Genomic DNA, 16,156 nt, shown 5'->3' with positions numbered 1-16,156 from the left:
ATTCCTCCTTCCTCGTTGGTGGCTAGCAGTTTACATTTTTTAAAAAAAAAAAAAAGTGTCAGGAATGTCTTTCACGCTGTGCTTCCTCACTAGGCCTGGGGAAGGGGAGGGGGGACAGGAAGGAAAATTTCAGTTTTGGCTCCAAAGGCCACTTCGGTGTGGGGTTCAAATCCATCCAAGCACCGCTGAAGAAGCCGCCTGCTTTAGACCGGCCGAGGTGAAGGCCGGTCTAAAGTTTTGAAGTTTTGTCAAAACAAGGATTGCGTCTCCTCTGCTTCCTGGAGCAGCATCGGTGGAATTCCAACCTGCTTGCCGCACCCAGCCCGATTCCTTATTTATTGATTACCTAAATCGGGGGGTGTCCCAAATCCTTTGTGCTTTGCACTTTGCCTCCTGTTAGGATCCACTCACTCTGTACGTTTGCAGATGTATTTTTTTTTAACAGGGACCTGCCACATACACTCCCCCCCCCTTCTTTGCTGCTCAACTGAAGTGGCCTTTTGGACCCAATTCTCCAATTTTTTTCCTTTTGGAACCAATCTCATCCCGGTGGAAGGAATCCATTCAAAACACTTGAATTAACCTGACGATTAATTTCTGCTCCTTCGATTCCTTTGCCCCCACCCCACCCTCCGTCCCCTGGCAACCCATGTTTTATTTTGTAAATATAACTGATGTTTCGGAGCTTGGGTATACAAACTGTAAATAAACTTCATGTATTTGTACTAATTTGGAACCATTTTGCTGTATAGCCTTTAGGTGTGCAATGCAGATACTCTTTAATCTAACTCTTGTGTCCGGTAACTGCACCACTGAACTGTTAGTGAGCAAGGTGGAAAACAATAAAGATACAACTAGCGTACGAGCAAAGGGTGTGCTTGTTTTGTATTGTCTTGTTTTCTTACAAAGGCATGGATCCCTGGAGGTTTCCGTACTGGCCTCTATGGAGCCCCTAGAACGGGTAGGCAACCTTGGCTCTTTTATGACTAGTGGACTTCAACTCCCAGAATTCCTGAGCCAGGCATGCGGAGGGGAAAGGGAGAGGTTTCCAAGCTGAGCCATGCTGGCTCAGGAATTCTGGGAGTTGAAGTCCACCAGTCATAAAAGAGCCCAGGTTGCTTACCCCTGCCCTAGAACAAGGGTCTTCCAACTTGGCCCTTTGATGACTTGTGGACTTCAACTTCCAGTATTCCTCAGCCAGCGTGCCTAGCTGAGGAATTCTGGGAGTTGAAGTCCACGAGTCTTAAAAGTTGCTAAGGTTGAAGACCCCTGCCCTAGAAGACAGAATGCACACAGGGCAGGAAAAGGAAAGCACAGGAGGCAATATGGTTTGTGCCACCCTGGATTGAGCTGAAAAAAAAAAAGAGAGACTTTACAAGTTGGTGTATTTCTCCTTTTTCCAAGGAGACGGGAGGGGAGAGGGGGCCATGGCAGCCAAAACAAGGAAAAGCCACTATTAAGTCTGTGCAGATCCTCCCTCATCTAAGGACATGGTTGTCCCAAAGGTGCTTTTTCAAGAGGCAGTAACTGAAGTTTGAAGACGTTTCGCTTCCCCTCCAAAAGGCTTCTCCTGCTCTATTGAGTCTCGCATCCTATTCCCACCTTCCAAATTATGAGACGAAGGGATGGATGGATGGTGAAAAGGGAAACTAGATCGAGATGGGTGGCTGGTTCCAGTGTTTCTCAACCTCGACCATTTTAAGGCACGTGGACTTCAACTCCCAGAATTCCACAGCCAGCATTGCTGGCTGTGGAATTCTGGGAGTTGAAGTCCACGTGCCTTAAAATGGTCGAGAAACACTGACTCTTAGGCAGATACACCAGCGTTTCTCAAACGCTATGCGCATGCGCCTCCCCTGCGCGTGCGCAGCGCATGCGCGGCGGCCCCCCAGGCGCGCCGCCGCCCCCGGAGGGGACAAAATGGCGGATCGCCGCCTTTGGCGAACCCCGAAAAGTGGTCGATCGACCCCAAATGGGGTCGCGACCCATAGGTTGAGAACCGCTGTACTACACAGACAGGTTCAATGCAACCGACAGGATGCTTTATTCCGAATCCCAAGATTTAGGAGCTCTGGAGTCCATCCCGGGCCGCGGTTTTCCGAAGAGCAAGCCAAGGGAGGCGAGACGGTTTTCGGGGCCTGCCTGCTTTCAGCGGGGCGGGAGGGAGAAGGGCGAAAAAAAAAAAAAAAAAGCAGGACGCGCAACCCGTTTCCTTTCCCCGGAAAAAGGCAGCCAAGCGCCCGACCCCCTCGCAGCCGCGCAAAGAGACGTGACGCCCATTGCAGATCCGGGTTCCCATCCATCCATCCATTCGTGGATGCGCGGACCGCCTTTCCCCGCCCCGGCGAGGGATGGGGCGAAGGTGAGCCGATGCCGGGCCCTCCTCTACCTCGCCCAGCCCCTTTTTCCCCCCCCCGTGGGCGACACGGAGGGAGGGAAGCCGGCCCGCGCCGCCTTTCAAGGGCGAGGCGCCCCGGAGCCGCGTCCTCCCCGCCGTGAGCCGGCCCAGACCGAGGGAAGCCTCGCCCGCGAAGAGCAGCAGCCTTTCTCCGCCGTCGCCATGGCCGAGTAAGTCGCGCTCGCTGCGCCCAGGGGTGGTGGTGGTGGGGGGGCGTGAAGAAGACCCCCTCCCCTCTCCCCAGACATGCGCCGTCGCTTACGCGCGCTTTTAAGCACCGGGCTGCCTCCCGAGAGGAAGCGGGGGGCTGGGTAAGAAGGCGAGGCAGCGCTCTGCACATGCGCAGAGACCCCTCCCCTAGGCGCGTTGGACCCTCGCAGGCGTTCCTGAGGCGAAAAACAGCGCCGGATCCTCCTCCCCCCCCCGCCAAGTTCCCCCCAAGCCGGCGCGCAAGGAGAAGGCGCTTCCTCTGGAGGCCTCCCCCTCCCCTTCAGAAAGAACCAGACGGAGCCAAGGACGCGGGTGTTGTAGCGTGTTATTAGGTCTTGAAGACGGCGCTCAGCCGGGGCGATTGGGCTGGCAGCGGCCTGAGGGAGCGCGCCAAATTGGGGGGGGGTCCTCTTTCGGCGTCCCCCTTGTGGGCAGCCGCCTCAGGACTCTGGTGCCGTCTTCGCCCCCCCGACTTCTGGGGTGAGCAGTGACTGCTCCAGGGACTCCACCTGCTTCGCTCCCCCGCTTTAGGGAGGCTACTTTGCCCCAGATTTCTGGAGTGGAGGAGTGACTTTTTGCCTCAGTGACTCAGCCTGCTTAGTTCCCCCTTCTTTTTTTTTCCTCGCTTCCCTCTTCTGTCTTCTTCCTTCCCTTCTTTCTTCCAGGCTTCCCTCTTCTGTCTTGTTCCTTCCCTTCTTCCTTCCTCACTTCCCACTTGTCTTGTTCCTTCCCTTCTTCCTTCCTCCTCGGGGCTCCGTTCCCGATGCTCTGAGCCGGGTATCAGCTGGGGTCCCCCTTATATACCATTCCCCCCTCCAACCTCCGCTCTCACCTGATAGGTGGTTCAATTTGGGGGTCCTTTCATTGGCTCTCCCTCCGACTTCCCATTGGCTGAGGTAAAGCCAATTTTCAAATGTATCGTTCAATGTAAAAAAAAAAAAAAAAAAAAACCGAGGGAGAAGCTGTCAAATTAATAAATTTACCTCAGGCCAATTTTTTTTTCCTCACAAGATTGCCATGATGGTTTGGTTCAGATGCTAAAGAGAAACGCTGGTTTGGCTGGGCTTGGGACATGTGGGCCTTCAGCCAGGATAGTCCATCAACCATGGTTTGGATAGGTTAGTAATGTGGGTGTTAAGTTGAGGCCTGTTCAGCAAACCTAGTTAACCTGAGGTAAAAAAAAAAAAAATGTCAGGATTGGTAAGAATGGAGAGGAACGGAGAAGGAATTCTTTTAGAGGAAACTCAAGTTTCCTATCGAATTAAGGAATCGTGGTAGTAGGCCAGGGATCATTGTATGTTAAAAAGCAAAGATCAAAGTAGAATCTCTAAGAACATGATTTCAAACAGTGAACCTGTGGAACTCGTTGCCACAAGAAATTGTAATGGCTGCTCCCTGGAATGGAGTTTGCAAGGCAAGCAAAGAGAGATTGATCTCTTCCTCCAGATCCCAGAGATGTGGAGCTGGCCTTGGGAAAACCCAAATCAATTTTTCAACCAATCCATGGTTGGTTGGGTAGGCCTCTGGATTAAATCACTTTAAGATTTTCTTGAGAGGAAAAGAAGAAACACCAAGCAGAAACAGTGGGAGTAGGCACAGGAAAGTTCTCTCACATAAAAATAATATTTTCCTGGTTTTCTGAACTCAAGACGATAGTTTACGCCCTGCAAATCATCTCCTTGATTTCAGGGAAGTAAAGAATTCCTCCCTGCAATATTTTTTTCCCATCACTTCCTTGATTTCTGAAGCTGACTTAAGTTTGGTTCTGGAGGGCTACACCACCACCTGTTTCTTCCTTGGCAATTCAAGCTGGGTGCCGGGGCTGAAGAGAGAGAAAAATGGGCTGGATTAAGAAATCCTATTTACTTCCTGATTCTTCTTTGAGGCTAGAGGCTGTCGCAACCCATCACCGCCTTTTGGAGATGTGAGCATTTAGCAAAGCTGACTTGCATCCTTCCTGAGTTTGAACTGCTTCCTATAGGCATTCTCATTTTTTTCCCCTCTGCAACCTCTGATGCAACTCGGTCGGTTTGGCCTAGTGTGTTTTTTACCCCCCCCTTATTGCTTGCAAACCATGATCTGTGGTTTGGGGTGAGGTTCAGATTGCTGTTGGAAGCCTAAAATGAGAAGCAATGCTTATAATATAATATATAATTTTAACATCCAAATAGGATGGACTGATATGTCCTCTCTGGGGAGACAGATCCTTTCTGGCCACCTTGCAAAAAAGATAATTTATGAATCGTTGGCTACTAATTCCAGTGCTGCTACTTTTGTTTCCTTTGTGGCCGGGCTTACTTACCTGAGTAACCTAAGGACATTTCACAGGCTGCCTGCCACAGAGGGACGAGATCTCTTTTTGGGAACCAAATTTGCCATCTAAACATTATTTTTCTACCCTTCTTTTTTTGCAGAGCAGATATTGCGTTGATTGGCCTTGCAGTCATGGGTCAGAATCTCATCCTCAATATGAACGATCATGGTTTTGTGGTGAGTAAACCCTGAGTTGCAAAGATTTGGTGTAAAACTGGACATCCCTCGGGTCAGATGTCTGAAATGTGGCTTCAAGAATTTGTTGTGATACATCCCACCACAGGTTGTTCTTTTATAAAAAAATATTTTTTCTTTGTTAATTGTAGCTTTTTGACCTTGATTTTAGGCATCTGATAGCATTGTTAGGGTCAGATTAAAGACTATAAGCTGTGCAATTAATCAGCCTCCTATTGCCTTTATAATAAACAGGATGCTATTCAAGAAACACAATGAGGAAACCCTTAAAAGGGGATTGCTTTCATTCTCTTGTCTTGGAACATTTATCTGTAAAGTGTAACTTGACTCACTTCCTTGAGCGCTCTCCTCAATCAGTCGTTCTGCAGCTGAGCCCGTAGTGTGATTGTGACGCAGAGGGCACAAATCATGCAAAAAGCAGTAGTTTTATTTCTGTGTAACTAACACCTCAGTAAATATAATTCAGCAAATGAGCAATATTTTTGGCTAGGGGAAAGAGAAGATAGAAAAATGCAGTCAGGAAAGATGTTTTTAAATAACTGCATTGCTGAAGTTTTTGGCTTTTTTTCCCAACCTCTTTGTCCTTTCATCGCCCAGGTGTGCGCTTTTAACCGGACGGTCTCCAAGGTGGACGATTTCCTTGCGAACGAGGCCAAGGGCACCAAAGTGATCGGCGCTCACTCCTTAGAGGAAATGGTTTCAAAGCTGAAAAAACCCCGCCGGGTCATGATGCTGGTCAAGGCCGGGAGCGCCGTGGATGACTTCATCAACAAGTTGGTAAGGAGACCCCTCGGAGATGACAGCTGTCCCAGTTGTAAAGTTGGTTTGGGCTTGATCAAGCTAGCAAATAAATAGGAGCTATTTAGCGGTGGCCGAAAGAGGCCGCGTGGACAGCTTGGGATCAGCAATTGTGGCTCGTTCTACACGTGTTACACCTTCTTCCTATTCTTTGGCTTCCCTCATTGACTTGGCTTGTCAAAGGGGATGCAGTGACCCCAGGACACTGCGACCGTCTTAAATATGAGCCAGTTGCCAAGCGTGTGGATTTTGACCACATGGGGATGCTGCAATAGGAGTACGTCTGAAAAACGGTTATAAATCACTTTTTTCAGTGCTGTTGTAACTTTGGACAGTCACTAAATGGTCTGTTGTAAGTCAAGGCTGACCTATACACTTCTTTATTGCCGAATTCATCCCTGGTTATGTGCCACCAGATCAGTGGTGATTCTGAGCGGCCTCGTAGATGAATTTCCTCCAGGATAATCTGTCCCCATCTTCCTGTAATTGAATACTTCCATCTTTCTGCTGGTGGTTCTCGTCTTCTCTTTCCTTCCATTTGTCCCAGCAATAGAACTTCGCCAGGGGGTCCATTTTTCATAGTGTGCATCCAAAATAACCTACTCCTTGGTGCCTTGAGAGCGGACTCAGAATTAATTTCTTCTTTGATCTCTGGTTCCTTTTCCTGGTCACCCGTGGTATTCCTAGGAGTCTTCTCCAACACAAAAAGATCAAAAGCATTACTTCTGTTTTCGTTTCACAACACTAAAGTGGAAATTTAACCTCTGTTGTCAGCCATTGTGAGGTTTCAGCTCTTTTCTTGGATGTGAAATTTAATTCCCCCCCCCCCCCCGACTTGTCAAGCTCAAGATTATTAAACTTTGTTGGGTGAGATAAACAATATGTGGACAATATATTTTTTTCTTTTTTTAATGCACCTTTTTTTTTTAAAGAAATTTTATTGGTTTTTTTGATTCTTAGAACAAAATGCTTAAGACACACCGTGGTGCTGGGGTAATCAAACATCCAGAAATAAAACCATATATGAATAACTCAAATCAATACATTACATATTCCCTCTCTATTTCCCTCAACCTAATACATTTAAAATAATCCATTTCTAATTTAAATTTCTAACAATCCTAAACCTGTTTTAGAGCTTTGTGCATTTACAATTAGCATAATCAAATTTGACTTTAAAGAAACAGATTATCAATTCAGGTATCCCTTCCAGATATATTCTAGATCTCAATCTCTTAAATCCTTAATTTTATCACAAATCTCATTTATTTCTTCTTCCACTACACAATATATCTCCTAATTAAAGTAAAATGTTAGTCTGTCCTATACATATATAATCCATCCATCCATCAATCTCTTTAAGGTAACAACATAACAAAGTAATATCAAACCTTAAATCATTTCAACCCATTGGACCAAATTCAAATTTCATCCAGTTAATTATCATACCTAATAACGTCCATATTGTCAGGCAAGAGCATCATCTTACTAATTTAACATACTCAATTAGTGATTAAATCAATCCAGATCTAAAACGCCTCTTCAGTTTTCTTCATTCCATTCCATAATAGTTTTTATACAAATAAACCTATTATTCCAAAGAATACATTCTTCATCTATTTAAAATATATACCTTTTTAATGTCTTGTTTTTTTTCTTTTTGTTTCCTGGTGTTTTGTATTTTAACTTTTTTTAAAAAATGAAAAGATTATTAAACTTGGTTGGGCGAGATGAAACGCACAGATGTTTCACGACACAACAGGAGCTTGGAATGGAACCTCCATAGTCCGAGGCACTCCAGCTGTTGGCCAGGGGTTACTGATTGGCAGCAGTGGGAACTTGCTGCTTCTAAGGCAGGTCTTTTGGCTGATCCACATAAATGTCCTCCTTGTGTTTTCAGGTGCCGCTGCTTTCTCGTGGGGATATCATTATTGATGGAGGAAATTCCGAATACAGAGATACAACGGTAGGTGTCTGCTAGCCAGTTCGTCTTCCGTGGATTTCGTGGGGGGAAAACTTCTCAGAAACGATCCTGTGTTCTGGGCTAGTCTCAATTGAAAAATATCAGATTGTTTAGAATCTGCTTTTGTGGGAACAGCCTTGAGGCCACTAAGCCAAGCTCGGGAAATTCAATATACGCTTGGCATTTGAGCTGCTTTTTTTTTTCTTTTTTTACAAAAGTTTATTTTCCTTAAGCCCAACAGACTGTTGAGGAACATGGGAGACGAGCAGGATCTCAGCCCCCTTTCAGAAAGGAAGTTTATCAAATTTATCAAGTTCAGAAAGGAAGTTTATCAAGACAAATGCCTCCTTCTGAATTAGAAATGTAAATTTATTTTCTCCTTGCAATCCTTTTTTTTCCTCATTTTCTCTCCCCCCTTTTTCTCCCCCTCCCTTTTAGAGACGCTGCAAGGAACTCAAGGAAAAAGGCATCTTGTTTGTGGGGAGTGGAGTAAGTGGGGGTGAAGAAGGAGCCCGATACGGACCCTCCCTGATGCCAGGTGGAGCGAAAGAAGCCTGGTACGTAAGTTCAGACGGTTGGGATAACTATTCCTCCGTTGTTTATCTTAAGGCTGATAGGAATTAGAGGCTGGCAGGAATTGGGTGCACTTGGCTAACACCTGTCCCTGATCCTTCCTTTGCAGGCCTCACATCAAGACAATATTTCAGAGCATCGCAGCCAAAGTAGGAACCGGGGAACCGTGTTGTGACTGGGTGAGTCTTTCTACCGATACCTTTGAAGCCCTTCCAATTTTATACAATTTTTTTACAGCCCTCTCCGGGTTACAGAGTCAGCCTATTGCCCCTCCCCACACACACAATCTGGCTCCTCATTTTAACGACCTCGGAAGGATGGAAAGCTGAGTCAAATCTCGAGCCGGTCAAGATCGAACTGCCGGCAGTGGGCAGAGTTTAGCCTGAAATCCTGCGTTTTAACCAACACACCACTGTATCACCAAGTTAAAGCGAAACTTTTTTCAGGGAACGGGAAAATGGACAGCGATTTCCGCTTTGGAATACGGCATTCCCATTACTCTCATTGGTACTTTTGCTGTATATTTGCTGTTTTTTTTCCAGCTAAGTTGCATTTTTTTTTGCAAGATGGTGATACTGGCTGGAAAAAAAGGAGAAAAGATTCAAGTTTGGTCAAGCGGCATTTCTGGGGGGGGGGCAGCGAGTGTGGCTGGTGCTCTCCAGAGTTGATCCACTTCTTAAAACTTGTCCCTTCTTCATGAGCAAATCCCAAAATTATTATGCCCTCTGACGCGGTTCCTTCTCCGTTGTGTCCAACAGGTGGGAGATGAAGGAGCTGGGCATTTTGTGAAGATGGTGCATAACGGGATTGAGTACGGTGACATGCAGCTGATCTGTGAGGCTTACCACCTCATGAAGGACGTGCTGGCCATGGACCACGACGAGATGTCCAAGGTGAGTCAAACACGGTGGAGTCCGGAGCAAAGTGGATAGTAAAGTCTAAATGGAGAAAGGAAAGCCATTCTGGAATGATGTGGCTTGGTGGATAAATGGGTAGTATGTGCCTTCCTAGGTAGACCACAAAGAGAAAGCACAACCAGTTTGGCTAATTTAGTTTATTCTAAGGCTGCATTAACAGAACCTTGCAAATCCGAAATGGCAAAACTTACAGGCTGAGAGCTTAAGGGGCTGAACTTCTCAGCTTCATTCTCAGTCCATTATGCAGCTGAGGGCTACGGCCTCTATTATCTGATCTTACCCTAGGCAGCGTCTTCTCCGTCTGCTAACACCCCCCCCCCCCAAAAAAACCTGGCACTAGAAAGGAAGGAGGACTAAATGGAAGGAAGGGGGAAAGATAAATGGAGGGAGGGAAGAAAGGAAAGATAAATGGGGAGAAGAATAAATGGAGGGGAAGAGAGGGAGGGAAGGAAAGGAAGGAAGGAAGGAAGGAAGGAAGGAAGGAAGGAAGGAAGGAAGGAAGGAAGGAAGGAAGGAAGGGATGGAAAGAAAGATTGTATATGATCATAGACCAGCATACAACAGAATAACAGAGTTGGAAGACCTTTGAGATCTTCTTGTCCAATCCCCCACCCCCATATTTCTACAATAGCTTAATTGATTGATCATGGCCCCATCGTGTCCTTAGATACCTCTTCCAAATTGGGCAAAATCCTTTCCACAAAAGCACTGGCGATGGAAGTTTCCTTGGGCCCAGCAAATGCAGGACCGATTCCCCCTTCCCACCTTCTCTTTTCTTCCCAGGTGTTTCAGGAATGGAATAAGACCGAGCTGGATTCCTTCCTGATTGAAATCACAGCCGAGATCTTGAAATTCCGTGACACGGATGGAAAACATTTGCTTCCTAAAATCAGGGACAGCGCCGGGCAGAAAGGAACGGGAAAATGGACAGCGATTTCCGCTTTGGAATACGGCGTTCCCGTTACTCTCATAGGTAACTGACTTTTGCTGTATATTTTGCTGTTTTTGCAAGTTTCTCGTGCCGTTCAGGGAGGAGATTCCTATAAACTTTTAAATCTTCCTCTGATTAACATTGCATCCTTCTTTTCTTTGGGGGACATGCCCAGTTTTGGGGGGAGCTTTATTTGGTTACTTTCTCCCTCTTGCCCTCATCAAAATATTTCCAAAATAATAGGTTTGAATTATTGACTGACCCAGATAATATAGATGATGGATTTGAACTAATAAAGGATACTCTATTATTAAGGTGATGATGTGCTAGGGTAAGAAATAGAAAATGTTTACGAAATAGACTAAGATTGTATTTCAGTAACTAATATGTGTATTTTAGACATTATAGTTTTTATGAAGTGAGATAAAGGAAATTTGGGCTACCTGAAAGTTAAATACTATGGATATTAAAGGTCAAATTGGAATACTGTAATGAAAAACTAAAAATTAGGTAAAACTGAATAACAGGACATGGATTGTCTATCGAGATTTATTAAGATACGTACACGCAAAAAAAAAGTATTTATAAATGCGATAATGAAGTTTTTATTGAGTTTGATACAATTAGAAATTTACTAGCTCAAATATGAATTAGCAAATGTTAAGGGAAACAGAGAAGAAATATTTGATGATGTCATCTGAGATACCTACTAAAGATTTTGTTACTGAACTATGGTTTAACCCATTTGCCTTCCAAATGCTCAAATGTAAAACTGGAAAACTAATAAAATACATTTTTTAAAAAAATAATTCTGGCCTGTTTGAGAAGAGAATGCTGCACTTTTGAGAGAGTGGGCTGCCAAACAGGTGAATTTCTATTGTCTTTTTTTTTTCCTATTTGTTATCAGCATGACTTGCAAGTTCCTGGAAGGTGCTGACTCATTCTTCCTCAGCAAAGGAGCCGGGAGGAAATTAAACAAAGAATCTGCAGGATTTTTTACTTTTGATCTAGGGAGATGGAAGGACATGTTTACCCATCGGATGCTGAATTGACCCCTTACGTTGATGCACCAGAGAGGGGGGGGATTGTAAATCACCCCAAAAGACAAAGCCAATGAAAGCTAACAATATTGAGCTTAGCTTAACCTGGAAGAGCTGACTTAGCTTTTAAAATGACGCAGTTGAGCCAGTGCTGTAAACAGGTGGTCCCCGACCTTTTTGGCATTCAGGGACCGGTTTCATGGAAGACAATTTTTCCACGGACTGGGAGTGGGTGGGAAGCAGGACTACACAACTTAGATCCCACACATGCACAGTTTCGCCGCTCGCTGCTGCTCACCTCCAGCTGTGCAGCCCAGTTCCTAACAGGCCATGGACCGGTACTGGTTCCCAGCCCGGTGGTTGGGGACCCCTGGTGTAAACCACCCTTTTTGTGTGTATATTTTAACCGGAGGCTATGATTATTCTAAATTTATAAGAAGGATTAAGCTAGATTTTATTTCTCATAGTTGCAAGTGTCTATGGAGATTCTCACTCATCTAGGCCATGGTTGTCCCAAAGGTGCTTTTTTCAAGGGGCACCTGGACTTTCTTGTTTTTCGTTGAAGATGTTCCACTTCTCATCCAAGAAGCTTCTTCAGCTCTGACTGGATGGTGAGGAATGGAAGGATTTATATTTATATTCCTGGTCATTGGCACCACTCAGGTGACCCTGAGGACACAGACAAACCTCCAAGTGGTCTCAATGACTCTCTAAAAGAAAGCAAATGACCAGCTGTCTGCAAGGAGTACAAATCCTTCCAGCTGCAAATGAATCTGAAAATAATTCCAGAGTTTAGCAAGAAAGCACATTCGTTATTTGTTTGTATTCTCTGGCCCGGTTGTATTTCCAATTTCTTTTCATGCTGTTCCTTCGTAGAGTAATTTGAGTTGTGTAATTTTTTGTTTTTTTTGAAATCCAGCTCTGTTCTGTTTGGAATTGCCTTTGGTGCATGCAACCGGGTTTTGGTCTTTTGCTTGGAGTGGTCAGGGATAATTTGAATGTTTGTTTGTCCTTCAAAAGGAGAGGCTGTTTTTGCCCGGTGTTTGTCTTCGCTCAAGGACGAGAGGATGCAAGCCAGCAAACTCCTGAGTGGTCCCAAAGCGCAGGCGTTTAGTGGGAATAAGGCAACGTTCCTGGAGGACATTCGTAAAGTGAGTGCACGGCTTTTCCCATCAGTGGGCCTGATCCCTCCTGGAGCCTTGGTATTTTATCAAAGTGGGTATAAGAAGGACTTGGGCTGGATCACAAAGCAGACCAACCTTCCTCAATATGGCTTTCTCCAGAACTCATTGATTCCATAATACACTGGAAAATTAGAGGCGTATTTTATCTCAGCTGCAGAACTCTAAAGGACCACAAGGTGGCAGTAACTAGATGTTTCCGCAGCTCTTTGCTACCATCTAGTGGTAAACTGAAGTATGGATTGTAATCTTAACTATCTGAAGGGTGCCATATTGGTCTGTGGATCAGCAAGTTCTTTTGTTTTACAGAACAAACGTTTTTATGATCTGAAGACAGCCCAGACCCAACTTTTGCTGAGTTTCCTTCCTAAATCTTGGTTTGCCATCACTCTGAATCATAAGATGACTAGCTTCTGGTTTTTGTTTTTTTTTTAATTCAGCATTACTTGTACCTTTATCTATTATTTCTTAGTAAGATGTGCAAACCATTCAGGGATGGCTTGTTTAGCAAACTGCAATTACTCAGAATCAAAAGTCCTTTATTTTGGTTATGGGTCATCATGGTTTAAAACACACCGTGGTTAATATTGTGCATGCATGCCATTCTCTCACTCCTTCCTATAGGCCCTCTATGCTTCCAAGATCATTTCCTACGCCCAGGGCTTCATGTTACTGAGGCAAGCCGCCAAGGAGTTTGGCTGGACCCTAAATTACGGCGCAATTGCATTAATGTGGCGTGGAGGCTGCATCATCAGAAGGTAAGCAAAAAGCAGGAAACAGATTGGAGGATGCATGGATGTTCATTGGCAAAAGCTCTGAACACGACACAGACTAACCATTCTGGTCAAATATTCTGGAAATATTGTCAAGATGGTGCCAACATCATTCCACAAGGCTTAAAGAAAAGCAAAGAGTTGCCGGATGTGAGTAGGTGGCGATATAAGTTTTCCAAATAAGTAAAAAAGATTGAAGAGAGCTAGACTGAACACCGCCAAAGTTCCGTTTCTGACAACCTCTGCTTTCACAATTCTAAATCCTTAAAAGCTGTCAAAATAGTCTTCACTATGAATACTATTTATATCAGTCGAGAACCCAGAAAGGAACATGCAAATCCAGGAACAGATTTTTATTAATATACACAGCAGTGTGTGTTTAAAAAAAAAAAATAGCGCAGCCTCGTTCCTTATAGTCCTGAATAAATCGGAATTCTGAGAAAATGTTTCTAGATCGATACAGAATGGATTCTTTCGGATTCATGTTAGCACCGAACGCCGGCTGAAATTAAATTCCTCACCTGTATAATATTCTGATTTATTCATTTAAATATTTCTCAAAGGATATTTTTTTTAATCTCTTCTCCTGGGCAGTGTTTTCTTGGGCAAAATTAAAGAAGCTTTTGACCGAACCCCCGATCTACAAAATTTACTCCTAGATATCTTTTTTAAGACGGCAGTGGAGGATTGTCAGGTAAGGGAACTTCATGAAGACTTTTCTGGCTGGGAATTCTGGGGCTTGAAGTCCACCCATCTTAAAGTGGCAGAGATTTGAGAAACACCGGCCTAAATAGACCAGGAATCTTGCCCAGAAAATTAACTTCCTGCACCTTTTGTCTTTTTGCAAGGACTCATGGCGACGTGCAATTAGCACTGGGGTCCAGATGGGAATCCCGATGCCCTGCTTCACCACAGCACTAGCCTTTTATGATGGATACAGACATGGCACTTTGCCTGCTAACCTGATTCAGGTGAGTAACGAATGCATGGAGTCTGATCTTAAACTTGCTTTGATTCCTAATTTATTTTTCTGTCCACTGCTTGTTACCAGTTGAATCCCAGCTTAAGTCTGATTCTCACTAGAAGTGTAATTGTATTTTGGGAGATTTTGTTTTCTTTGTAGTGTATCTTTGTGGGAATGGAATGGAACAGAAATAGAATAGAATAGAATAGAATAGAATAGAATAGAATAGAATAGAATAGAACAGAAGGAATGAAGAATAGAATAGAGAACAGAACAGAATAGAAGGAATGAAAAATAGATAGAATAGAATAGAACAGAATAGAACAGAATAGAATAGAAGGAATGAAGAATAGAATAGAATAGAATAGAATAGAATAGAATAGAGAACAGAATAGAATAGAATAGAATAGAATAGAAGGAATGAAGAATAGATAGAATAGAATAGAACAGAACAGAACAGAAGGAATGAATAGAATAGAATAGAGAATAGAACAGAACAGAATAGAATAGAAGGAATGAAGAATAGAATAGAATAGAATAGAATAGAATATGGGAAGAATATAATAGAATAGAATTAGAATAGAATAGAATAGAATAGAATAGAATAGAATAGAATAGAATAGAATAGAATAGAGCTGGAAGGGACCCTGAAGGTCTTCTAGTCTAACCCTCTGCTCAGGTAGGAAACCCTATACCATTTCAGACAAATGGTTGTCCACTCTCTTCTTAAAAATTTCCAGTCTTGGCCCACAACCTCTGGAGGCAAGTTGTTCCACTGATTAATTGTTATAACTGTCAGAAAATTTCTCCTTAGTTCTAGGTTGCTTCTCTCCTTGATCAGCTTCTTGTCCTGCCTTCAGGTGCTTTGGAGAACAGCTTGATTCCCTCTTCTTTGGGGCAGCCCCTGGAACGCTGCTATCATATCACCCCTTGTCCTCCTTTTCATTAAACTAGACATCTCCCATTACTAGACATACCCAATTAATTGCTATCCTGAAGAAAATGGGAAATGGTAAAAAGTCCCATAATAGCACAGTAAACCTAGAGCCCCATTGGGAAAGCTGCATAAACCACAGAGCATTCTTCAGAGGTGTGGACTTCAATTCCCAGAATTCCTTAACCAACTGAGAATCCTGGGAAGAGAAATCAGCCTCTCGGAAGCCACCATGTGGTCAATTTGGCTTGCAAGAGTAGTTGTGTGAACGCAATCTTGATCAGCAGTCGTTCTTTAGTCGTGAGCTTCCAGGCTTCATGTTGTCCACTCAAAATGTTGTGTTTTCTCTCCTCTTAGGCTCAGAGGGATTATTTTGGCGCCCACACCTACGAATTGTTGTCAAAACCGGGCGAATTCGTTCACACCAATTGGACGGGGCACGGGGGCACCGTCTCCTCTTCGTCTTATAACGCCTAAACGATGGAAACCCCGTAAGAACTACATAGAAGGGAGTCTCCATACTTTGGGCATGTCTGTAGATGTCCAGTTTTAGTTTTTATTTTCTATTTTTTTTTTTTTTTTTTTTGGTAAAGGAGTTTCTTATGGTGTCTTGTGCAAAAAGCCAGAATAAAATGGATGGAATAAATGTGAAAACTCTGCTGAAATAAACGCTCGTTTCCAATTCATCTTCGCTTTTTTAATCCCTTGCTTGGATAAAATCAGCTTTGAGATCGTAGCAATTTGGAAGAAGGCCTTGTCGTACCGAAGCAAGAATTAAAGCTGGGCCAAGGGGCAGGGATGATGGGGTTTGTAGTTAGCCTTTTTTGTAGTTAGCCCCTCCAGCACTGGCTGGCTTGTTTTATTAGCCTATCAGTTTATTAGCGTATCAGTTACCATATCAGATCCTTTTTATCTGGACTACAGCTCTCCGTTTATTGCCAGTGGTGGCCCAGGATGATGGGACAT

At 44.1% G+C, this 16,156-nt stretch overlaps 1 protein-coding gene across 1 annotated transcript; it reads left to right on the top strand.

Annotated features, from left to right (window-relative positions):
• The first annotated feature begins 2,409 nt into the window (after positions 1–2,409).
• PGD (phosphogluconate dehydrogenase) lies at positions 2,410–15,684 on the top strand. Its single transcript, XM_039367640.1, has 13 exons — positions 2,410–2,568; positions 5,023–5,098; positions 5,714–5,893; positions 7,815–7,880; positions 8,316–8,434; positions 8,560–8,629; positions 9,209–9,343; positions 10,151–10,340; positions 12,359–12,489; positions 13,144–13,277; positions 13,887–13,986; positions 14,141–14,263; positions 15,548–15,684. The coding sequence occupies exons 1-13, from the start codon at positions 2,561–2,563 to the stop codon at positions 15,665–15,667; spliced, it is 1,452 nt and encodes a 483-aa protein (XP_039223574.1). The 5' UTR covers positions 2,410–2,560; the 3' UTR covers positions 15,668–15,684.
• The last annotated feature ends 472 nt before the right edge of the window (positions 15,685–16,156 follow it).

This window comes from Crotalus tigris, unplaced genomic scaffold (genome assembly GCF_016545835.1).
Source record: "Crotalus tigris isolate CLP2741 ecotype Arizona unplaced genomic scaffold, ASM1654583v1 scf7180000020588.15403103151:6194809, whole genome shotgun sequence".
Taxonomy (NCBI): Eukaryota; Metazoa; Chordata; class Lepidosauria; order Squamata; family Viperidae; genus Crotalus; species Crotalus tigris.
The sequence above is the reverse complement of the archived record's forward strand: the minus strand, read 5'-3'. Positions and strand labels throughout refer to the sequence as shown.

What these genes read in the sequence shown, in the direction of transcription:
- PGD (XM_039367640.1), top strand. An exon ending in GGTGGAGCGAAAGAAGCCTG is followed by an intron (nt 8,435 to 8,559) that starts GTACGTAAGTTC and finishes CTTCCTTTGCAG; the next exon opens with GCCTCACATCAAGACAATAT. An exon ending in CGTTCCCGTTACTCTCATAG is followed by an intron (nt 10,341 to 12,358) that starts GTAACTGACTTT and finishes GTCCTTCAAAAG; the next exon opens with GAGAGGCTGTTTTTGCCCGG.